This window comes from Drosophila nasuta, chromosome 3 (genome assembly GCF_023558535.2).
Source record: "Drosophila nasuta strain 15112-1781.00 chromosome 3, ASM2355853v1, whole genome shotgun sequence".
NCBI lineage: Eukaryota > Metazoa > Arthropoda > Insecta > Diptera > Drosophilidae > Drosophila > Drosophila nasuta.
Window position 1 is genome coordinate 5,603,499 of NC_083457.1, and position 25,082 is coordinate 5,628,580.

General features: G+C 36.9%; 2 protein-coding genes across 2 annotated transcripts; one reads left to right on the forward strand and one right to left on the reverse strand.

Annotated features, from left to right (window-relative positions):
* Positions 1-208: 208 nt before the first annotated feature.
* LOC132791678 (cytochrome P450 CYP12A2-like) lies at positions 209-2,457 on the reverse strand. Its single transcript, XM_060800705.1, has 4 exons — positions 2,207-2,457; positions 1,551-2,026; positions 1,065-1,497; positions 209-999 (listed from the first exon to the last, which is right to left on the reverse strand). Exons 1-4 carry the CDS (start codon positions 2,297-2,299, stop codon positions 400-402), a joined length of 1,602 nt encoding a protein of 533 aa, XP_060656688.1. The 5' UTR covers positions 2,300-2,457; the 3' UTR covers positions 209-399.
* A 2,034-nt stretch (positions 2,458-4,491) lies between these two features.
* Positions 4,492-7,536, forward strand: LOC132792553 (trichohyalin-like). The gene is made up of 2 exons (XM_060801976.1): positions 4,492-5,469; positions 6,459-7,536. Exons 1-2 carry the CDS (start codon positions 4,668-4,670, stop codon positions 7,460-7,462), a joined length of 1,806 nt encoding a protein of 601 aa, XP_060657959.1. The 5' UTR covers positions 4,492-4,667; the 3' UTR covers positions 7,463-7,536.
* Positions 7,537-25,082: the final 17,546 nt, after the last annotated feature.

Here is a 25,082-nt window from a genome sequence, read left to right on the forward strand (position 1 = left end):
ACGGCACACTTTTGCATGCCATAATTATCAGTCTAGCATTTTGCTCCAGTCATCATAATCATCATCGTCATCATCATCATCATCGTCGTGATCATTATTATTTGCCAACCTAAAACCTCGAAGCCGACAGTTGTAATTATTTGCCATAATACGACATTATTTATGCCCATTTAATGCTAATTCTGTTTGAAAATATCCCTTTAAAAAGAGTTGACAAGCTTGTGGCGTAGAAATTAGTGCAGGAAGTTTCAATTTATTATTCATTCGCTTGGCATTTGAATAAATTAACTTGAGTTGTATTCACCATTTGCAAAATTTGCATTCTAATGACGTAAACAAAGTAAAAATCTTTACAACTATGAAATCATGTTGAAAAACTAGGCAACAAATACTGTTTTGCTAATCCTTCAAGTCCGTGAATTTGAACTGCAAAGGAATGCGAGGCGTGGAAAGCTGATAGGCAATAAAGGGCTTATCTGCCGGATGATTAAACTCAACCTCGAAGTGTCTCAGCAAACGTGCCACACCGACTTCCAGCTCCATTTCGGCAATGCGTCGTCCAATGCAACTGCGTGCCCCAAAGCCAAACGGCAAGTATGCAAACGGATGACTGGACTTCGTGGCCACCGGGCAACCGGACTCCTTTTCCGTTTGACTCTCACGCAGCCAACGCTCAGGTATAAACTCGTCTGCTTGCGAAAAGTGTTTGGGATTGCGCCAGAGGTTCAAGTGCACCATGGCTACCTCACTGCCTTTAGGCACCTTGTAACCGCTGAGCACCAGCTCCTGGCGTATGGTGCGCACATTAGCCGAGGTCAGTGGGTAATAGCGAAGGCTCTCCTTGATGCAGGCACGCAAATAAGGCAAATTCTTCATGGACTCCACAGTCAGAGGCGTATCCTTCTCTGGCAGAATGCCGCGTATTTCCGCGCGTAACTTTGCCTGTTTCTCCGGATGTTGAGCGAGTGCTAGGAGTATAGCGGCAAAAGTGCTTGTTGTCTGCAATTTGAGTAAATCTCTTGATTAGTAACGTTGCATAAAAGTATAGCTATCGGTGTACTCACTGTGTCGACTCCAGCAAAGAGCATGTCCATGGCCATCACAACAGCATATTTGCGATTGATGGCTAACAGTTTCTCTAGCACACTCTTCTCAGCATCGCTTTTCACATTCTTATCCTTCTCGATGCGATCAATTGCCTCCTGAACATAGCCATCCGTAATGTCGATAGCTTCATCCAATAAGCCGAGCACCTCCTTTAGTTTGCGCGTCTTGAACTGACGCCACAAAGAGGGCTTAATCTCAAGATCGACGGCCAGATCGAAGAATCGTCGAAGCAACGTAAAGAAGTGACGACCTGTTGGATTACTGTTGTCTATGAGTCCTAACTGACGATCCAAAGCAACCATTCCCACAGATTCCAATGTCCAAGCGCTGATCTCCTCCTTAAAATTTTCAGGAACTTCATTCGTCTCAACATCGCGAATTTGCTTGATGCTGTTAAGGAAATTTTAATACTATATTCAATAAATTTCAAGTTTTCGACTTACCGATCTATAAACTGCTGGTTGATCTTGTCCAATGAGCCCAAATAAAGTTTGACGTTCTTTGGATGTATAATAATTGGATTTACAGCCGATCGCATTTTACCCCACTCCTCGTTCTGTGACGTAATCAGTCCCGGTTCCTCCCCGAAATAGTCCTTACGGTACACCGTGCGATAATAGTTGAGCAGCTCGAAGCCCTTGCGATAGGGATAGGCACCATCGTGGCGAAAAACAGTTTCGAAATCATCGGGATTCTGGGTGAGCACAATTGGTGGCTTACCAAAAAGACCAGATAACATGACGATATCGCTGTTTGCGTCTTTCAGCAGTCCCTTGGATATGTCATTCAAGTCGGCACCGTCATATTTGCCACCTGGTCTGAAATTCCAAAGTGCAGTCAACTTCTTTGCCGTTGGCATCTCCTTAAGCGGCCTTCCTTCTGCCGGATTGGGTGTTGTTCCATAGCCACGCTGGCGCTGCTGTAATGACATATAACATGAAGTATAAAAATATATATGACACTTCGTATAACGTCTAGCAATATTACTTAATACACACACTTGGCTTGACTTTGTTGCTGTATATATGTACATATAACATTAGGTATGCTATACGTATAACATTACGTATAACAATGGGACTGTGCTAATTCTACGTACCTGCTGCAGAGCAACTGTTGCATAGCACTTCATTTCAGTTGTTTTCAGGCAATTTATGATGGCACTGCTGCCAAGTAATTTTAGCTGAGTCATTGTGACTTTGCTTTGTTTTCGTTGCGTCTCGCTCTTTCAATTTATTTGTACGTACACATACGTTTACATGTGTTTTAATTGTTTGTATAACTGTTTTCCGCTGTGCCGGCTTTTTTTTTATTATGCGTGTTGTCGTCTCAGCTACTCGCCGCAAACTAAATTCGCTTTGGGTCTGACCGTCTCATATGTATCAGCTCTCACTGACGCAATGAATACCAATCACTTGTGAAATATCGTGAGGGGCTTTTTAATCTCTCTTTGTTGTTTGCTAGCATACTGTTTGTTTCTATACATTGTATTATTTGTGTGTTTAAACTGTTATCTGAACTAATCGTAGTGCAGCGTCTTCTCTTGTGACTCTCTTCGATCGCTTATCACATACATACATATATTGCTGCCTAATGGATGTGTGTTTCTCTATTTCTTTTGGCTCCCTTAACTTGTAATTCCCCCTTTGCGATTTGGTGGGTGTGTCACATTTTCTGCTGCTTGCATAATATTTCTATTGTGGCTTTTCATTTTGAGCAATCTTCATCGTAAACTTTGGAATTTGGAAACAATTATTTGTGTTTGTATTGGCGAAGAACCTTTTTTATCTTCGATTTAATATAGGCAATTATTAATAAAAGTGCTTCAAATAATAATAATTAGTTATGTTATATAAGAATTTTAAATTAATAGTATGAATAACAAAAATTATACTTGACATTTGTCTACCACTGTGCAACATTGACACAAATATTTAAACAGCAATTAGCGTGCTCTCTAAGCTTGAACTTACTCCAAACGCGAACAAACACAACTTTGTATCGCTCTTTGAAAACCAGAATAAGAGAGCGAAAGTTTTCTCTTCGCTTAAATAATGTAAACAGAGCGAGTTAAATTTTCGGCGAATTGTATAAGCATAATGTTCAAATATTATATGCCAATAGCTAAAAATAAAATGAGATCGAAAGAGGGAAGTAAACAGAGAAACATATGTCCACATGCATTCAACATATTCTTTATGGACAATTCAACGTAAACTGAATTAATTTTTTTTATATTTGTATAGAATTTTTCAATATATAGTATGTATATATAATACAGTAACGAAAACAATAAATTAATGATTGGTCTTAAAAGCGTTACTATTTTGTTTGTGTTATAGCCAAATTACTTTAGCTTTTGTATATTCTTTATATTGTATAATAATCTTTCCCTTATATAATTGAATTTTTTATAGGTTGTTCTTATAAATCAAGTTAATATAAAACAAACTGACAACTATAGACAACACCTCGTTTGATCTTAAAATTAAAATAAAAACACTAATTTCAATAAATTTTAAATAAAAAACAAGTAAGAAAGCAAAAGCAAAACTTAATAAATATAATTAATTAATATACTGAAAATATAATAAAATATACCAAATTTATAGCCCAAGGTGTTTATATGGACAGATGGTCAGACAAACAGACATGGATATATCGTTTTAGCCGTTAATCTTTCAGCCTGCAGCATATAGTACATTGTAGGTAAAAAATTGGACTTTAACCTACATAAAAGTAATTCGCAATTAACGTTTAATAAGTCAACACGGGAAACGCTAAGTGGTTCAAATATTTAGAAAACATAAGTTATGATATTGGGTTTCTCAATTTCCTACTTCCACTACATTAAATTCAATATAAAGTTAACATAAGAAACATTCATTTCGAAAAGAAAAACATTAACATCAAAATTACTTTGAAAGTCAGATAAAGTTGTCAATGATTTGACCAAAGGTTAGAGTTTTATATGGTCAGGAATATTTCAAATTAATTCCCACACATTAATCCCCACTGTCCTTAGTTTTAGTTAAAAAATATTGATTATTTTATTATTATTTATTATTATTATTTATCTAAATAGTAAAGTATTTGAAATATTTGTCTTCAATTATGTCAGGAGCCAATTTTTTTAATGTTTATGTGAATTTCGATTTTTTTCAAAGTTTGTTTGTCTGCAATGAACATTAATTGTTGTTTAAAACTAGCAACTTATTGGTCAGTCAGTATATGAAGTATAAGGGGCATGTGTTCATTTCAAAAGTAATTTACCAAAGCGGCTTCGCACATGATATCGTCGCCAGAAATCAATTCAATGACAACTTTTAGGGTTCGAAAAGGATCTAGTAGTCCACTTCCTACTAATTATGTATGTGGTTAAATATATTCATGGCAAACATATTAAATACAGACAACGAACACGAATCACTCACACACTTTAAATACCTTCACAACAAACTTATTAAATCCACAGAATTCAGAGGAATTCGCAAACTATTTCCTACATTCAAGAAGTAGTTAAACCCTTTAATCATTATAGGTAGTCAAACTTACTAATCATGATGCAATTGAATAGGGCGTGCCTGGGAAAACCCGGTCACACAATGTTTCTCAAGAATCGCACAGTTCAACCGGTTGTGGTCTCTGCTAATCGGTTTAATGCGATGTTGGGCAGATCGTATATGGCAGAGAAGCATGAGAAAAAAGCTGCTGATGAAGAGGAGCATCGTTATATGGAATATCTCAAGGAGGGCAGCGATAAGCTTTGCAGTTGCTTCACTAACGTGGGTCAAGTATCGTTTGACGAGGAGCATCAGGCGCGATTGGATCAGGAAGTGAGGGAAGATGAAATTAGGAAAAGACAAGTCAAAAAGGAGGACGAACAGCATCGCAAGGAGCGCATAATGCGAGCGAATCATATATTGGAGAACCTCAAATCGGGTCAACGAGCCCTTCACCATGCGCTCGTCGAAAGCGAATTGAGTTATCAGAGAAACTTCAATGAAACACTTAACCGTGAGATCGCAGAAGATGCAGTACGTCAACAGCGCTTGGACGAACAGCAATGTCCAGAGGAATTGATACCATTTTGTGGAGTCACCGAAGAACAGGAGAAAGCTGAGCAGGCGAAGAAGTCGTTGGACATACGCGAATACTTCCAAAAGGAGCTAGCGGAAAGACACCAACAACGACTTGAGCAGAAAGAAAAAGAGCAATGCGAAGTAATCATTGAGCGAGCACAATATAAATGTCTGCAAGAGGAGGAAGAGAAAGCAGCCAAGAGATTGGCGGAAAGCAAGCGAGAGTTTTGTCGTCGTGCCTACAAGGAAGCGCTCAAGGAAAAAACGGAGGCTGCAAAGCGTAAGTAATGTAACAGATAATGATACTTATACCCGCTATCCATAGGTTGCTATAATTTTCTACTATAAAGAATATTTATGCCACAGACAGAAGAATTCATCTGCTATCCCATAAAGTATTTAATAGATATATTCTTTTTGACAGCACGCAGATGAAGGTTTTGTTTATATTTGTAATGTCCTTCAGTATATTTTAGTATGCTTTCGGTATATGGTATTTTAAGAAAATTTCCGCACTGTTTAGTTTTCCTTATAAATGGGTAGTGGATATCGCAGAGTCTAGCACTCTCACACACACTGTAGCATTCGTACTTTTTACACTTGCTACCCATAGGGTAGAAGGGTATTATGACTCTAGGAAATGTATGTAACAGGTAGAAGGAGGCATCTCCGACCCTATAAAGTATATATTTTATTAATCAGCGTCAATGGCCGAGACGATCTAGCCATGTCCGTCCGTCCGTCTGTCCGTATGAACACCTAGAGCTCAGAGACTATAATAGATAAAGCTATAATTTTTTTTCGACAGCATTTGTTATGTTTGCATAACAAGTTTGTTGTGCCACGCCCCTTCCGCCCCCGCAAATCATCGATATCGAATAACAAGCGTAATTTTAAAGCTAGAGCTGCGAATTTTGGTATATACAATAACATCTATAGTGATTGTGATTCCTGAAAATTATGGAAGTTATTAAAGAAATACTTTTGTATGGGCAAAAACGCCTACTTACTAGGGGTATGCGTTGATTTGGCCGATAATCTGGTACATTGTGCCGTCTATGGTATATTTTGAATGTAGTACTATATCCGATATACCAAATATACAATTTGGTATATTTTACTATTTTTGTATTTTTGGTATATTTTGAAAAATACCGCAATAATTTGCTTTTATTCAAAATGGGTAGCGGGTATCTCACAGCGAGCACACTCGACTGTAATTTTCTTACTTGTTGTTTTCCCATTTACTAACATTAAGTTACTCCTTAGTTGAGCACATTTATGACAAGATCGAAGACCGTGTCATATGTGTGGATAAGGTGATGCGGCGTAAGCTGGATTCGCGAAACGGTCGCGCAATAAAAACGCTGCGAGAGAATCAAATACGTGATCGAGAAGCAATCGCCATAGAGCTCTGCCGTGTGCAACAGGCCAAGCGTCGTGAAGAGGAGGAACATCAGCGCGAAATCGTGGAACATCATGATGTAGAAGTCAATGCAGACGCAGAGAGCAGACTTTGTCGAGTAAAAGAGTTGCGCAAGGAGCGAATTGCTTATCAAAAGGAAGAGCGTAAACAGTTGGCAGAAAATCGCAAACGAGATGCGCAAATCCATCGCTTCCATGTTGCTGAACGCTTCAAGAACCAGCTAACTAACGAACGCTTCGCATTCATGCAGAAACGGAAGAAAGATATCGAAACAGATAATTTGCGTAAACTGCTTCACGGTCAGCGGGATGAATTCCTTGCACGTCGCAACAATGAATTGATGCGCATATCGGCCTGTGAAGACGATCCTTATCTGCAGGATGACGTTGCCTTTTTCGATGATGCTGTGAAAATGGTCAAGCACGCCAAGGAAGGAGGTCGTCCAGTTTATCCCATGGCCAAGGTAGTTGAGGATTATCGCCGCAAAAACCAGATCGATATGGTGCCTGAGGGTCGCATGGTGCGCAGGAATAAGCTGCGTGATTATTGCTGGCCAGGCTATCACTCCAAGGCAGACTTGGCCTACCGAAAGTACGATCAAAAGGAAGAGTGCCGCCAGAAGCAGGAGAATAATCGTCATGGCATCATCGACAAGTGCATAAAAATTACCAAAATTGCCACAGAGGAGAAACCCTATAAGAAATGCGCCATGGAGTGTCCCATCAAGTGCATCCAATATCGCGGTTTACCAGCTATGGACGACGTCGACTCCTTCGATTGTGGCAGCAATGTGTGCTACATAGACGATCCACTTTCAAAACCCTGCGCACAGCAAACTAATTATTAGCTCTTTTCTATAATTTTAACAAAGATTCATACTTTTAAACTATAAAAAAAGCGAACACATTATGAAATCAAAAGAAGTTTTATACTACTTATTGTCAAATTGTACGTATGATAGAAGTGCTATGATATTATGGAGAACTCAAATTTTTACATTTTTATACCTAATACGTGTGAGGTAGAAAGGTATTATAACTTTGTACCGACAGGAAATGTGTCTGACGGGCATCTCCGACCCTATAAAATATCATATATATTCTTGATCAACGTCAACAGCAAAGATGATATGGGTAAGTCCGTCTGTAAGTATAGTATGAACCTAAATCTCAGAGACTATAGAGATAGAGATATTATTTTTTTGTCATCAGCACTTGTGAGCACCACGTTCCCTTAAATCGCTGCCTTCGCAATTTTTTCGCTGCCCTCGCGATTTTTTCGCTGCTGCCGCGATTTATTCGCTGCCGCCACGATTCTCTCGCGATTTATTCGCTGCAAACACCCAAATATAGATTTTTCCAAATGCTAGCTGCCGAAACGGAAAAATTGCCCAACTGGAGTTGGCTATACAGTGACGGATCTAAAACCATTAACTAGTAGCTTCGCAGTCGTGAGCCAATCTCGAACCGTTGCAACGGTTGTAGCATCAGGATTGCGCTCTGCTTACTCTCCAATTTTCTCCGCCGAAGCTGTAAAATAGCTGTTCTAAAAGCAATCCAACATGCTCTCGAGCTTAAGGGAAAATTCATAATTTGCAGCGATAGTCTTTATGACCTTTGGTATATTTTTGTCCTTGCTGTATATTATTTGGTATATTTTAAGAATAATTCTGCACTAATATTCTTATATTTTAAATGGGTGGCGGGTAATTTTCTTACTTGTTTTATTTTGATATATGTATAGACTGGAGTGTAAGTTTTTCATTTGTTTCAATTTGCAATGATTTATATTTAGCTCAAGGTGTTTGATTAATATTAATAATATCTAAAGTGTAGTAAATATTTGTCTGACTTAGTTTGTCCCAAGCTTTAATAATCTCTTTTCTCCTTAAAAATCAGAATTCCAAACATTAAAAGTAAAAAAATCATAAATTTACTTTACTTATAAATTTCATTACAATTATTTTTTTTTTTGCATTTTACACGCTTCAATTCAAAAACTTTATGACGAAAAATGCTTTAAACCAAATAATAATAAATATCAATTCTTTCTGCATTGTACTTAAACATTTATATATATACATATAACATGTTACATGTACCTACAGTACTAGTAAATATATCTTTATTTATTATTATCTTTTTGCAACGCACACAGATGTGAAAATATTCTCAAGTATCTGCACATGTTGAATTCTTAATATGACAATTTTGCAGAAAGCACATAAAATGCAATCAGAGATAGAAAATTATTTCTACAAGTCGAGATTATAACTGGAGTAAATTGCTAAAGAAAATCTAGAAAATATAAAGGATACAATATCTTAATGATTTCTCAATGATTTTTGTATTTAATCATTTTAAATATTTGCGATGAAATAGACAAATTTATAAGCTCAGAATAGTTTGAAATAAAATAAGTTAAATATCTGTGATCTAATTTAACAGAAATTCAAGACACGATTGAATGAATTCATTAACCATTTTCTTATAAATAAGTAACAAAGTTCTTCAAAGCTATACAAATTTCAAATGGACTTAACGAATTGTGCTTGAGCTCGCCTTAGTTGTCAGTTAGTGATTTATTCGGATCTAAATGGCATTTTAATAGACTTAAAGGCTAATTAAATTTACATTTGAGCTGTGAAAGTGGGCACAAAATGCGATAACTGTTGACAGCCGCATCCGGCACCAAATGTGGCCAAACGTGCCACATGCAGCAGCGCGTTTGTCAGGCCACGTAACATATGAATAAATTATTCAAATTGCTGACAAGCCGCCAAAAACTAACACGACACAACGCGATGTTGTTGGCTCAAAAAAGTTTGCGCATTAGCCAAAAATGGCGTCTTGAACTTTGTCCTTGTGCGCCAAATGTAATTTATCAGCGCGGAAATAAGTAAATCAAAAACAATTTAAAGCACGTTCTCTATCGTGAAACTCGACGACATCATTAGCAGAGGAGGGTGACTTCAACCGAAAATCGGGATCAGAAGCAGCACCAGCATCAGCTCCATCAACAGCAGCAGGCAACAAGCAGCACGCAACAACTTTAACTTAATTAGCTCGTCTAAGGCAAATCTAGAAATGGGGACTTGGCATTGTCTGCAAAAGTCATGCAGTGTGGCACACAGGCACAGGCCGAATTTGACGAAGTGTCGGGGAAGGGGAAGGTGGAGCGGCTAATGAAATTTTCAAAATTTTCCAACTGCCAGCCGACGAACCTCAAAAACAATTAATCACCTGCATTAAAGCGCGTTAGGTGCCGACATCTGAAACTCAACTCTAAGCTTCCTTCGTGAGTGTGTGTGTGTGTGTCTTGTGTGTGCTCATGCTGTGTGCGTGTGTTTGTAATGATGTTTGCTCAAGGACTTGCCACCCTCTAGAGTGGCCTGACAAAACCGAAAAGTCTCCCATCTCCCTTAAAAAGTTGAGTGCTTTGTGTTATTGTTTGCTCAGCAGCCAATTGTGTTTGCTTTTTGGTAGTTAATCCTATTAATTAGCCAACTGTGTCGAGTGCCAGCAAATGCGTATAATGCCCACAAATGGCAAAGAGGTGAAAGAACCAACACACAGAGAAAGAGAGAGAGAGAGAGCCTTCAAACGGGAAAAGAAATCTCCACAGGCTGTGTTTTGATGGCTTCCCCAGCACATCAAATTGATTAACAACTTTGTTTCATTTGATGAAAGATGCTGCAACTTTTCATCCCTTTCCTCAAATCAAAACAACGAAGAACATTTCACAAATTTCTTTACAGTTAATTCGCTGGTCCAAATTTTAAGTAATGCAGACAAGACAAATAGACAAGTTAACAGACGTCGACGATTTGCTTTAAGTACTCTTTAGTAAATTAGCAAGAAAATTTAAATGAAAAGAACAATTCTTTGTGATTTCTTCTGTACTAAAAATATATAACATTTTTTGAATATTAAGAATATGAAATTAAATTAAATAAAGCATTAAATTAATTTTATTTAAAAGACAAACCATATAACGTACGATATTTTTAATGAAATAAGAATTAACAAAAACATCCTAAATCTTCTTCTAAATTCTCATATCATCATCTAAATCTCATTTAGAAGAATTCAAATTATTCGAATACAAAAATAAGAGAAAAGGAAATTTTTTAATTATTACAGCTGCATAATATTTAAAAAGGAAAGCACATTAATTTAATAATTTATACTGGTTTGAACATTAATTAATAATTGGCTTAATCATATTTCTCAAAAACATAATTTGTACAAGAACTGATTAGATGGTTTTTATAGTTTTTATAGTTACGACAACGTTAAGGATACTTTATTTTAAGTATCTGAAAGATACTTTATGCAAAAAATGATCAGAACATTAATATTGCCTCATATAAGTCAACGTCAATGACAGCTTCGTCAGAGAAAAATATACGTCTTGAGAAATATGGAGCATCAAAAATGAAGAGCATAATTGCTTTTAATGTTTATTAACATGCCTATCAAGGACACGTACGCAGGGTTGGATGCGATGCCTTCCTTGCATGTTAAAACAAAATCCAATTAGCATTTTCTTCCCTTTTTGTGGCTGCTGATGCTGATGCGGATGCTGCGTTGCTTCTCCAGCTCCAAGTCCTGCTGCGCTGCTGCTCCATTTCACAGTTTTCATTTTGTTTGATAAACGCGCGAGCATTTCAAATTAAATTACAAGCAACTAATTTGTTTTTGTGATTTTCCCAGGCAAGCAAAACGCTGTGTGTGTGTGTGAAACATTCATCATGAGCTCAACTTGCGCAGCATGTGTGTGTGTGTGGGTGTGTGTGTACACATGTATTAGACTGTGTGAGTGTGTGCAAATAAGCGACAATGCCGACCAGTTAAGTCAACAGCAACCGCACGAACAAAGTAGCTGAGCAAACGTTGAAAATTTAATTTGTGTATTTTCCCCAGCAAATGAAATGCGCCACTAAAAAAACATTCAGCTGCTGGAGGAATGTCTGTTGCATTGTTTGGCACGTTGTTTGCCTTATTCGCGCAATTGTGGCAAGAAATTGCATCAAAGCTTGGCAAACACTCACAAGATGTTACGCAGTTATAACCAAAACAAAAACGGGAACATAAATAAAAACTTCAAGATTTTACAATGTTTCGCAATGTTTTCAGAGCTTTCTTTTTTGTTGTTGTCGTGTTTGCAAACATTTTAGGTAATGCATTTTGAATGTAATCACGTTAATAAAGATTACTAATTGCTTAAAATATAGTGTTCTATTAAATAGGAAAAACTCTTATATATAATCAACACATTCACCATCAAAGAATAGCAGCTAAAAATACTAAATCAAAATAAAATCAAAGTAAATAGTTTTAAATAAAGCTTACACTTTGCTGCACAACCTGAAGTTGATTAAAATATTTATCGTTACGGACTGTGAAGGAGTGCCACATATTGATATATTTGATGCTTAACTTTGAACATTATATTACATACACATCTCGTACAAAATAAGTTACCTGGGTGACCGCTTGACTCTATGAAATTGTCGCCAAGGGGCAGCTTAATTGAGTTTATAAGCTACAAAGTTGCATACAAGCCTCAAAGGTGCTGCAAATACAAGCAGAGAGCAATGCGCTAAAAAGTATGCAACACTTTCTAGGGAATGTTCATATTTTGAGTGAGAATGTGTGTGTGCGCTCTTTGTTGCGGTCAGACAGCCACAGAGCAGCAGATGCTACGCTGCATAAGGCAACATTATGAATGTATGAAGCATATAGCATATGGGCCACATAGAGTTGGTGTGGGGAACGGGGGCGGAGGGGCGTGGTATGTGGCAGCGTTCAAACGACTACATAAATCCAACGCGGCTGCTGTCTTCCTGCCGCTTATTGTTTATCATGCACACTCTCACACACAGACTTGCAGACTTGCACACATGCATTTGGTTCCTGTAGAATGAGAAACAAACACAGATGTGGCTGCATATCACGCATACGCCATATGTGGCCACTCAGCAATATAAATATATAAATATTTTAAAGCAACATCAGCAATTAGTTAAGCATATTGCGAGCCAACCCAGTTTAAGCTCGCACACTTAAATATTTCAAGAGCATTTTATTGCATTTGCATGGCCATCACTTTGCTGTTTCACAAAACAAACACACACACACACACACCCACACACTGAGAATGAAATTTCTATTTCAAAACGTCACGTTTGGCACATTTTAATGTCAATTCAATTTGCCAACATAAAAATGAAATAAACTCAGCCAGTGAAAGTACAGCTGTATGGCATTTACTTCGATATTTGCTCCCTGTTTGCACACATGTCGAATGCGTAATTTCAGTTTAATTGATTTCTAGAGCCTTTTGCTTTTTGCTCTGTTGCTTAACAAACTTTGCCAAAGCTTTTACTGCTGCAAGGACGCGAGTGCGAGTCAATTTCCATAACCTTGCGATGAGTATTAGAATTTTATAAACCAGCTTGCGACGAATGTTTATTTACAGAGCTACTATCCACATACATATAATATTATACGTTTACATCGCATTTATTAAAGCTTCATTTGCTAACTATATTTATAGCTAGTCGAGATGTAAATTTCTAAATAAAGAGCATTAGAGCTTCGGATTTACAATTTATTTCCTTTTTTTGCTTCCAATTTAACTCTGACTGCGATTTTGCCAAAGTGGTTTTGAAAAATCCACATTCACGTTTACCATTTCATTTTTTTGCTTTTCTCATTTGCCTTTTAGCAAATAAATGAGCAACGTACAGCGGTGATTAATGCAACTTGAGTTCGACTTTGAGCGCGAGTATAAGTGAGGTTTCTCTGTGTGCGCGGGTTTAAGTGTATGTTGGTAGCATGTAGAGCACGATTAATCAAACCACAATTGAGTTGAGTTCTCGCGCAGCGGCAGCAGCGGCGTCAGCTTTGAAATTAATTTGCTGCTTTCGGTTTAAATTAAAAGTTAAAAGCTGCCGATGCTATGAAGCTTAACGATCCAGTCAACTCAGATAGTAATCTTGATTTTTTTGGCATTTAACAAACTTAAAACAGATTGCCAAGTCGGGTCCTTTGGCCAAATTTAATAAACTAAAACCATTTGCAGTTCACTGAACTGACAGTAAATAAATTTAACCTAATTCGTACATGTCAATAACAACAGGAACCAGGGCAAGACAAGCTGCTGCTGTTGCTGCTGCTGCTTCTTTGTCTTGCTAAGAAAAAACCAACTGACATACTCTCACACACACACATAAAGTTGTGGAAAATTTATACAGTGGGCAAAAGTAAATACAAATTGTCAAAAATTATAAAACCAAAAAAAAAATATCCAAATTGAATTAAGTATCAATCAGAAATTCACAAAATACACAAAGCAAAATGTTATTTGATTATTATATCTCGAGGTGGAATGAACAATGTGAAAAGTGAATATTAAGTTAAATTTGGGCACAATAAAGTTAAGATCATAAGATCATAGAAAGAACTTATATGGAAGAATTTGTTAAATATTTGTGGCATTGCCAAACACAAATAAACAAAAACGAAACAATCTTTACTTCAGTATGACCAACTTTATATATAATTATTCAGCCTGGTCACTCACCACATCCCATATGAATAATAGATTTTTGTAGATAACTAAAGCTTTTTTATACCCGCTAGGGTAAAAATTCTTGATTCCTAAAAAATTTATATGCAATCAAATAAAAATTGTGGAAATGCTTTAAGAAATTATTTTTTGTGGCAAAAAAGCCTTCTAACTTTGTGTCTTAGTTGCTTTGACTGACACTCTGGTATGTTATATTTTGCACACTATGGTATACTGTGAATGTAGTACTACATCAATATATATAGCCTTTAGTATATTTTTGTGGTATATTAATTTGGTATATATTTTGAAATGAATACCGCACTGTTTTACTTTTATTCACAATGTTTTTTTATTTGTTTTTGTTAGTTAATTTTCTCTTTTCTTAGATTTTAATTTCCTTTCAGTTCCAAAAATATGTTCCATCTGCGTAACATATTTGTACTGAGAGATTACATTTTCTAGCCTTAATTTTTTGCTCACATACCATACCATTTTGTCCACTGTGCCATTCCATTGTCTGTTATGAAGTGCAAAGTGTAAAGCAAAAGCTAAAGATGACGACCATTTCTTAGTGTCGGCATTTGTGTGTGTGTGTGTGTGTGTGAGTGTAACATATGTATGCGGCTGTGTGTGTTGGTGTATAAGGGTGTGTGGGTGTGCGTGTATCTCTGTTAGCTCGTTGACTCTGTGCGTATTTGGCATTTTGCGTTTGTGCTGCGGCACCACATGCTTCTGATGGGCTGCAGTTAATCCACTTAATGACCTCGATGATTTTATTGATGAGCACCTAACGCCGACGCCATCGCATCGCCATCGCCATTGCCATCGCCATCGCCCAAGATAGATGCTGTAGCCAATGTCGGAGCCAATGGTAACATATGCCGCCTGATGATGAAGACGCTCAGCTGGGGCTGAATGTGGGCAATCGTTTTGGGTTTACTTCTCGCTCCCACTCACTCTTTCTCTCTTCGATTTTCATAACATTTCTTTTTGCTTTTTTTGGCTATTGCTTGTCAACACCGACTGTGCAGCGAGGCGTGGCACTGCCACTAAACGGTGTTACCATCATCATCATCGTCGTCGTCGTCGTCGACGTCTTCGTCATCAGCGGGATCGTCATCATCATCATCAGCGTGTCCATGTTTGCTTCCTGTTGATTTTCGGCATGGCCACGGAAACCTACTAAATTAGTGACAGCGACTTTGGCTTCCAGCTTTGGATTTCACCATTTGATAAAATGGCAAAGGACGCCTGTCTATGTGAGCGTGTGTGAATCCCCGTCGGTGTGTCCTGTTTGTGTTATTTATGCGCGCGCATTAAAATACAATTTTTATGCTTGGCATTGCCAGACTTATCCTTTCACTGGCGCACAGCACAGCTCAGCATCGTCATCGCAATTCCCATTCCCCATCCCGTTCCCTCTTTCCACCCTCTGTCTAGTTTCAGCTTCATCTTCAGCACAGCTCGAGCAGCAGCAGCATCTTTATTGAGTGTAAATGCGCGTGGCGAAAGCATATTTATTTACGTTGAGCTGCTTATTTATTTGGCAAATGGTTTTGCATTTGTCAACAACAACAACAACAGCAACAATAACAACGTTGCCAAATCTTCATCACCAGCGGCGACAACTTGCATTTCAATTTAGTCGAAGCACTTCGGACTCCCATTGGTCAAAAGATACACAGGCACCGGAGGCCATCCTTCTACCAAAGTCCTTGTCAAGTGAAGTGTGTGAAATGAACGAATTTGCGCTATGGGAATTTCGTTTACTTAAGAGCATTTTCCTTGTTCAATGTTTGACAGGACACAATTGGTTTGCAGTTTATTGAAACATGATTTAGTTAAAAATTTGCTAATTGCCGAAAGATGTCATCGAGTTTGCTGCACTTAAAGATACTGTTGCTGTTGCAGAATGACAAATTAATAAATTAAAATCTTTAAGTTTGAGTGAACAAATGTTTCGAGTAGATAAAGGGAATTTAAATAATGTGAAAAGTGATATATAATATTATATTTTATATTCATCAATAAAAAGATTATCATATTTTAATATACTTATTTAAAGTTGGGTAAGTTACAAATTATAATTATTACAATAATTAATTATTATAAGAGAGTTTTACTTAAGGTAAAAAAAGATCCGAAATTATTTAAAACTTAGATTTGCATAGGATATGGAAGGTGTGTCTTAAAACTCTGTCTATTATAAATTATTTCTCGCAGCATATGTTTTTATTTTAATCAATACTACTTAATTTTACTTAACTTTACAAAATCGTAAATGCTTCCACAAATTTTGGTTATACGAAATTTAGTCAGGATTATAACTAGAGGTAAGAAGAAAAAGTTGACAAAAACTTGAATGAATTCTGTTTGAGAGTTGACCTTTATTTCTTAGAACCCTAAGACTTTTATGACTAACATTAGTCCCTAGCATAGAGGAGCCCTTTTCTATTTTTATATTAATGTGATATAACACAAGAGCATTTGACATCGTAAAGTAAATTTTCAGGAAGTTAAACGAAGTGTGCGTACATTTTTGAGATAACTTTTTGGTGGTCCAGTGTTTTTTAATGATGATATATTTATTTACAATATATTTGGTGATATAAATCTTAGGCTAACTCGGTAAACTGGTCTTTATGTTCTTTCTTGAAACCTTACCATTTTATTAGATTTTAAAAAGGTGGTTTACAACAAATTCAGTTACAACTTTAATTTTCCAATATATTTACCTTAAATCAATACTTACATATTTATTTCCCTTTCCTTTGCCGCTCTTTGCAATTAATTTTAAATGAAATGTCGCCATTTTTTGCGCTGCGAAATGAAAGCGAAAACGCAAGCGGGAAAACGATGTAAAGTCTCTCAAGCATTCAGGCTGACCAAGAATGGAGTATGCGTTGCAGTCACTTAATGATGCATTAAAGCGTTAACATTAATATAGGCCAACACACTCATACACACACATTGGGAACACACACATGCAAACACAAGGTATTGCTCCTTGTGACACTTGGCGCTTTAATTAAATTTTCGATAATTGCTTGCGGCAAGTGGCAAGTGTCGAGCAATGGACAGCGGGTGGCGGGTGATGGGTGACGGGTGACGTGGAAGGGGGGAAGCGGGGCAGGTGTGGTAGGCTGAATGGACAAGTGGCGACAAGTGAAACACATCGAAACATGAAAATAGTTGCTGGCGCCTGGCGATTTTAAGTGGCGTTTTTAATTGATTAAAAAATGAGGCAACATTCTCCAGCAGGACACAAGGACACAGGACAGCGAATGGTGGACATGAGACGTGACCAATGGGACATGGCACATTGCTCATTATTGCTTGTTGTTGCGGCGTCGTTTAATTAACGAGCCTCCTTGATGTGTCGCAGCGACATTTTTAATTTCCTTGGACGCATCGGAAGTGGCGTCAAGCAAACCGGAAGTGCTGCCGCACGCAGCAAAGCGCACGGCGCATAATTAACTTGTTGTAGGCATCCAACATCCAGCAACTAGCAACTGACAACTTGGCCACGCCCACGCGCACGCCCACTGCACAGCCACTTGTAAAAGTTAAAAAGTGCCAGAGACACAGCCGCAGCGGTAACTGTAGTAGAGAATAAAATCAAAGGAACAAATCTGAGATACCCTTGACATTGAATGAAAGAAAAGCAAATACTATAGTAAATTAAATATACGATCACTTTACTTTCTAAGCACTTTAGATCACATTTTGGCTTGTAAGCAATCTATAAACCAGCACAGCATTGCCGTTTAGTTCATTCCAAACTTGCTGGGTATTCTCTATAAAAAAAAAAGGAAAAGAAAACTTTCACTGCGTCTAAACTTGGGCAAGAATTGAGAAATGAGCAGACGCCGGCATCGTTGAAACTTTTGCCATAGCTCGAACATAATTATAAAAGTTTCGACAAGCATTTGCCAGGTGGGCGAAGCGTTTGCCACAAATCTGGACAACGGACAACGCGGCATTCCCATCGACTTTCAAGCTGGCAACTTGCTTCGACTTTGGACAAGTGGCAAATGCCAAGACGCAAGTTCCAGTTTCTCTCCACTTCCACTTCCATTTCCATTTCCCCTTCTTTTCCCTTTCTATGTCCATCTCCATTTTCAGCTGCTGTGTTAATTAGCGTGCCATTGGCATTTATGCTTAAACGCTTAATGAGCTTGTGAAATCGAGGCTACTTGTCTACGAGTACCATCTTCTTAGTTCTCAGCCCTCAGTCCACACCCTTTGCTAATTGCTTTCGCCTGGCAAATATTAGGGTGTACAATTCGTATGTGTATGCAATATATGGCTACGTAATACATATACGTATACGTAATTTCTGTCGTGTCATTCAACCAGCCGGAAAATGGCTTATAGCGACTAGCTCCCGACTAGCTTATAACAAAAGCTTCGCTTGTCTGCCGCTGACAACAACTAACATGAAATGGAAGAAGTGTAAAACTGCTACTAAAACGAAATGTTGATACACTATCAGCTTTTTTTATTTTCATCCTATATTTTGAGTTACAAATTGACACAAATTAAAGTTATTGTTATGCAATGAATTGTTTATCATTAATAAACTGTCACAATATTGAAAACGATTTTTGAGGTGCAAACTAAAAGTCTCTGAAACTTTGAATGAATGAAACAATATAAAATTTATATATAAATTAATGAAAAAATAAATTAATATAGTTTATTGCTTCCTTTTCATTATTATTTCTTATTGATAGATGTGTTCCATAATATTAATATTAATTACAATTTGTAACAAATATTTTCAAATAACATTCATGAAAGTTGAATGCAGAAAAGAGCTAAAATGAAAGACTTATTTAAGGCATAAGAGAATTTGTTCTAAAACATTCTATTTGTTCTAAAACATTATTGATTAAATTTGGGGATGGTATGAAATATGTAATTGTAATGATCTTTAAAAATGTTCTCAAGTAAATTTTCTGTATCTCAATTTTAGATACGTTAAGCCTATAATTATTAGACAGAAACGTTAATAAACTAAATTCTACATTTTTAGTGCTCCATGCATTTCTGTACACTTTTGTGTGTTTCTATGCGACTCACCTCTTAATGTCATCGATATCCTATACCGATATGTCATCGATATCCTATACCGATATGTCATCGATATCCTATACAGATATGTTATCGATATTTTGACAAGATTATGAGAATAAATCGACAAATTTCGATAAATACAAAAATTTGAAAATCATTGAGTGTTGTGTTATTTCCATTTATAAACTAAAACTGCAACTTAAGCTTATGCCCCGTTTCCACAGTCACTTAGTTCTTTCACATTTGATCCCTTTTTTGCGTTTCCACAGCCACGAATGGGAAACAAATGTGTGACGGTAAATTTCTTAATGTGGCAGCTCTGATACAAAACAGCTGCGCAGAATGTAAACAAACTTTTACCACCAAATTTTACCACCAAAAAATTGAAACAGAATAATTTTAAGAAATCAGTATTGCAATGTGCATAGCATTTTTATTATAAATTTTTGCTATAGTGAACTCTGCTTCGGTTTCACGTCGATAAGATAAAAAGTGTGTTCGATATTTTACTACGTTTACTATCGATATTTTCACATAGCTCACGAACGAAGAAAAACCGATTTTTGTATGGGTTTTTACATGGAGAAAATGAAACATTTGAATTGAATGGAAAAGAACCGAGCAATCTCTGAATTTGTAGAAACGAGGCATTAAATCTATTTCCAGAGCAAGCTTAATATGCCATCTGTTTGTTGCATGTTGCCTTTAACGCAGTTATAGTCTCATAAATTGGCAGAGTATGCCAACAATAGACGGTGCAGGAAAAAACTCAGAGCAGCCACTTAGGCGCAGAGTGTCGCTGGTTTTGTAGTGTCTTGGGAGCTGGAGCATGAGAAATCCTGAATCGGGTCCATACATTTTACCTGTGCCGTGCAGCACTTGGAAATTGCTTTGAGTTGATGTTAGTGCTGTTTTCTTATCTCGCAGATAGGCATTGTTGTTCGCCTTGCATGTGTTCCATCTCTCACTGAGTGTGTGTGCTGCTGTGTGTGTGTGTGTGTGCGAATTTTCTTTTGATTTTTGCCATGCACGCATGAAAATTGTTTTCCTTTTGTTTGTCACCAACAACAAAAGCCAAAGGTTGATGGCAGCGCCAGAAAACTTTTTCAGAGGCATCAGGCATAAGGCATAAGCAAAGACTCGCCCCTCTCTTTAGAGGCGCCCTAATGGGCGTGGCACATGGCAAACAGCAGGTGTAGGACGGCAAAAGGCCGTATAATGGCAATGGACTGATGCACGATATAAGGCAACCAAATGGGTCACGAGACCACTCTATGCCCAACACAACGCACAAATGGCCATTAAAGACGATGCAATACAACCCGAGACATGATTGAAAATTGAATGCCAACAGGCTGAAAGGAGTTCGGGAAGTGATGCCAACAGTGTTCCGGAAGGACCTAAAGTGTAGTGCTTTGTTGTTGTCGTTGCATTAGTATCACTGCTCAAAGATGAAAGGCGTTTGAATCTGCTCCACTTACGCAGCAGACTGAGAAGTCAGCAAACTATGCAAAGTCAATGGATTTCACAGTTTGCCGTAGAATCGTAAAAGTAAATGCCGAATTAACTCTTCTTAGCAGAAGAAAAACTAAGATAATGTTATTAAATTTATTTGATTTTACATTTACTCTGTAATTACAAATATTCCAATGTTTAGCGACTCTTATTAATCTATTGTTGTTGTCAGTTGCCAGTTGGCAATAATCAAATATCAAATATCAGACATACAAATTTCAAAAATACTTTAAACGATTTCCAAATGTTTGTTGATTTTATTTATATACTTATGGTACAACTCCATAGCAATTCATACTACATTCATTTAACATATTTTATACAAAAATCAAAACAAAAAGTCTTTTAATTCTCTCATCTTATAAGAATTAAATTCCTAAGTTTTATGTTCGTTGCACATAGGGTAAAAGGGTTTATTTAAGAAATGAGCTTAGTTGCTTTGGTAAGCAATATAGTGTATGGTATATTTTAAACGTAGTAGTATGTTTAGTATATTTTGCACTGTATGATATATTTTCAATGTAATATAATGTCGACATATCAAACAAGTAAGAAAGCTACAGTCGAGTGTACTCGACTGTGAGATACCCGCTACCCATTTTGAATAAAATAAATATAATTTGCGGTATTTTCTCAAAATATACCGAATATACTGTAAAAATACTAAAAATATACCAAATGGTATATTTGGTATATCGACATAGTACCGCATTCAAAATATACCATAGACGGCACAATATACCAGATTGTCAGCCAAAGCAACTAAGACCCCTAGTAAGTAGGCGTTTTTGCCCATACAAAAATATTTCTTTTATAACTTCGACAATTTTTATCTGATCGCAACCAAATTTTCAGAAATCATAACTACTATAGTAGTTATTATATATACCAAAATTCGGAACTCTAGCTTTAAAATTACGCTTGTTATTCGATTTTTTTGTTTTGCGGGGGCGGAAGTGGGCGTGGCAAAAATTTGAAACAAACTTGATCTGCGTGCAAACATAACAAATGTTGTCGAAAAAAAATTATAGCTCTATCTCTTATAGTCTCTGAGATCTAGGTGTTCATACGGACGGACGGACAGACACACAGACGGACAGACGGACAGACGGACATGGCTATATCGTCTCGGCTGTTGACGCTGATCAAGAATATATATACTTTATAGGGTCGGAGATGCCTCCTTCTACCTGTTACATACATTTCCTGCCGGCACAAAGTTATAATACCCTTCTACCCTATGGGTAGCGGGTATAAAAATGTATTCGGAATATTCTGTGGTATATTTTTAGAATAAAACTGCACTGTTTTGCATTTATTGAAAATGGATTGCGAATATCTCACAATCGAACACGCCTAACTGTGGCTTTCTTAGTTTTTAATAACTCAAGTTAAATAATGAATCAAATCAACCTATACATATTTGATAGTGAAATTAAAATGCATTAAATATTTTCTATGTTTAAGGGAAGAATACATTGCTCTATCATGGAATCCTTTCGTTGACTTACATCAACTTAACTTGAACAACGTTAATTTGTCTGCTCCATTTAAGAACCTCCAATGCAATCAAAATGAAAGTAATCTGAAATAATGTGATCACTATAGCTGTAGTGAGCAGGTGAATTTAAATTGGGGTAGCACAAATGAGAAACGTTAAATTTTGTGCAAATCTCAGAAGCTGAAAGTCGAAAGAGTAATATGTATGGATATATTCTGCGAGCTGAAATCCAACGTGGGAGACAAACGGCAGCCACTTAAAACTGTCACAAGTTAAAAACCGCAAACTGCAGTCAGAATGGGAAATCGTGAGTCCCATACTCAAAGCAGTACTGGAGCTGGAGCTGGAGCACAAGCTGAAGAAAGACATTATGCGCCGGCATGCCGCACAACAATTTCACAGACAATGAATACATTGGCAACACACACACACACGCACACACAAACAACACATACTGACAAAAGGAATTTAAATAAATGCATGTGCACGAGCTGTCCCTACTCGAGAGCAACACAAAACAACAAAATAACAACAATCTACAAATTGTGCGGCTTAGCGACATTTTTGATACACTAGACTCTTTTTGAATTATATAATTTATTTTAAATAATAATAATAAAACTACATTTTTAACAATACACATTGTTATTTAGAAATCGTAAATAATAATTAAAAACTGACAGAAAATCCAGCAAATGAAAAGAGAAAAAACATCAAACATCTGTATAAACGTTTATGTTCTTACGCTTAAAATGTTTAAGTTATTACTATTTATAGGAAGAGAGAAAAATTACATTAAAAGCTCAAACTGAAAACTTTTCAATATTAAAAATCTATTATAGAAAGAAGAATTCTGTTTTTGAAAAATTTCTTTAAACAAGATTTCCATTTTAAGATCAAACAAGATCATTTAAATAATTTTTTCAAATGTACAGATAAGTAAGTTAAACACAGTCTCAAATCTTAATATCCAATCAAGAATTATTCAAGGATTTCTTCATATTGAAGATTTTTCCTTCTGGATTCAATTTTGTTGAATTGTTGAAATACTGTTGATTCTCAAGAATTGGTAATCCAGAAATATTGTAGGATCTTGATTTAGAATTTCAATGTTGATATCATATCATCATTTTTAAAGAATTTGTTCCTGACTAGCACTTTTTTCTATGTGGATACACCTAATGAATCAGACAGATGAGTTGGCTAAAAAATTTAAAAACACATTTTTGTCAGATTAATATCGACAAATGTTTTCTGAAATTTAAGAATTGTTGGGAAGTAAAGCTGTTGAAAGTTAATCGCAATTTTGTCATTTCTAATTTTGATTTAATCCATACTAAAAGATATTTCACATTATGGTTGACCAAATTAGAATACCCTTTTGTCTAGCGTATGCAAAATCACAACAATCGTTGGGGTGGAGCTGCCGCTGTTGCAGTTCAGAGGAGGTGGCTGGGTGAGTGGATCAACTGCAACCACTTGCTATGTGTATGTATGTATGTATGTGTGTGTGGGTGGTGCGATGACTTTGCATTTCGCATTACTTTTGCTGGCGACTTTGCTTTGAAAGCAGTTTGAAATTATTGTCTTTCAGCCCGCAGCGCCTGCGTTCGTCCTTCTCCTTGTTTCTCCTTTGTTGCTGTTGTTGTCCTTGCCAACTTCACCACATTTCAATGTTGCGTGTAGAGTTATTTTAAGTCGATGTTGTTGCTGTGGTTCTCGCTCTGCGCTATTGTTGCTCTTGCTGTGTGCTTACACACGCAAATGTCTTATTTATGCTCAGCACTTTTCGCTACCCAGCGACAACTGCGTTTTTGCTTCATCCTGTGGCTGCAGCAGCCCGTGGATCCGAGCGAGGGAAGGGGCAGGATACGAATGGTGTGCGCTGGCTGCTCCTTAACATTATACACTGTTGTGGCTGCCCCGTCTCAGTGCCGTCTGCTGCTCTTCTTTTGGCTTCACTGGCAAATGTTGCCTCTGCAATATCCTCGGTGCGTCTTGCTGTGGGTGTGTCTCAGTGTGTGTGTGTTCTTGCTACACTGCGCACATCAACTCGGTCATAGAGGTATCTTTGGTTTCACTGGTTAGTTAGCGGCCGTGGTCATATTGCATATAACGCAGTAAAAGAGTCAGACATTATCTAATTACGAGCAAAGCATCTCAGCGCTAAGACGCTTTCGCCACGACTTTCGCAAGTTGCTTAACGCTTTTAAAAGCTAAGCCAAAAGAATTAACATAATTTTAGTAACAAGCTATAAGCCATGCTTCAAGAATGTATAATCTGTATACTAAACAAATAGTGTACTTACTTATTTCCTGAATTTAAACTTTCGTACAACATAAAAATTATAGTCAAATATCGCTATATATAAATACTCTTCTAATTATTTTCCTCATCTAAAAAATACCAATCATCATATCGGTAGATAACGATATTATCGATATGATGCTATTATCGATATTTTGCTAAAAATACTGGAAATACCTTGCGACCACTCTCTCACAAAGACAGCGATATATCTCAAACTGTGGACACGAATAAAATTGGAGCTTAACTAGAGGTTAGTGCTTAGTGCTGCCTTCTCAAGTTCGAGTGTATATTGTTAAAGGGCATCGTCAAAGCCTCTCAGCCTCGCACATCTGTGCACAAAGAGTGGGGCCAGAGGGAAGAGAGAGAGTAAGAGAGTTGCTTCTGCTTTGGCTATACTTCAACTTCAGTCGAGCTTTCTTATGCAAAAATGTATTGTAGTTGTTATTATTGTTGTTTTGCTTGTTATTTTTGCATAATAGAAAA

Excerpts from the sequence above, each read along its gene's own strand:
- LOC132791678 (XM_060800705.1), bottom strand. The coding sequence starts at position 2,299 with ATGACTCAGCTAAAATTACTTGGCAGCAGTGCCATCATAAATTGCCTG. Across the intron at positions 2,027-2,206 it reads CAACAGTTGCTCTGCAGCAG|CAGCGCCAGCGTGGCTATGG; the intron begins GTACGTAGAATT and ends ATGTCATTACAG. Across the intron at positions 1,498-1,550 it reads AACCAGCAGTTTATAGATCG|CATCAAGCAAATTCGCGATG; the intron begins GTAAGTCGAAAA and ends TTTCCTTAACAG.
- LOC132792553 (XM_060801976.1), top strand. The coding sequence starts at position 4,668 with ATGATGCAATTGAATAGGGCGTGCCTGGGAAAACCCGGTCACACAATG. Across the intron at positions 5,470-6,458 it reads AAAAACGGAGGCTGCAAAGC|TTGAGCACATTTATGACAAG; the intron begins GTAAGTAATGTA and ends GTTACTCCTTAG.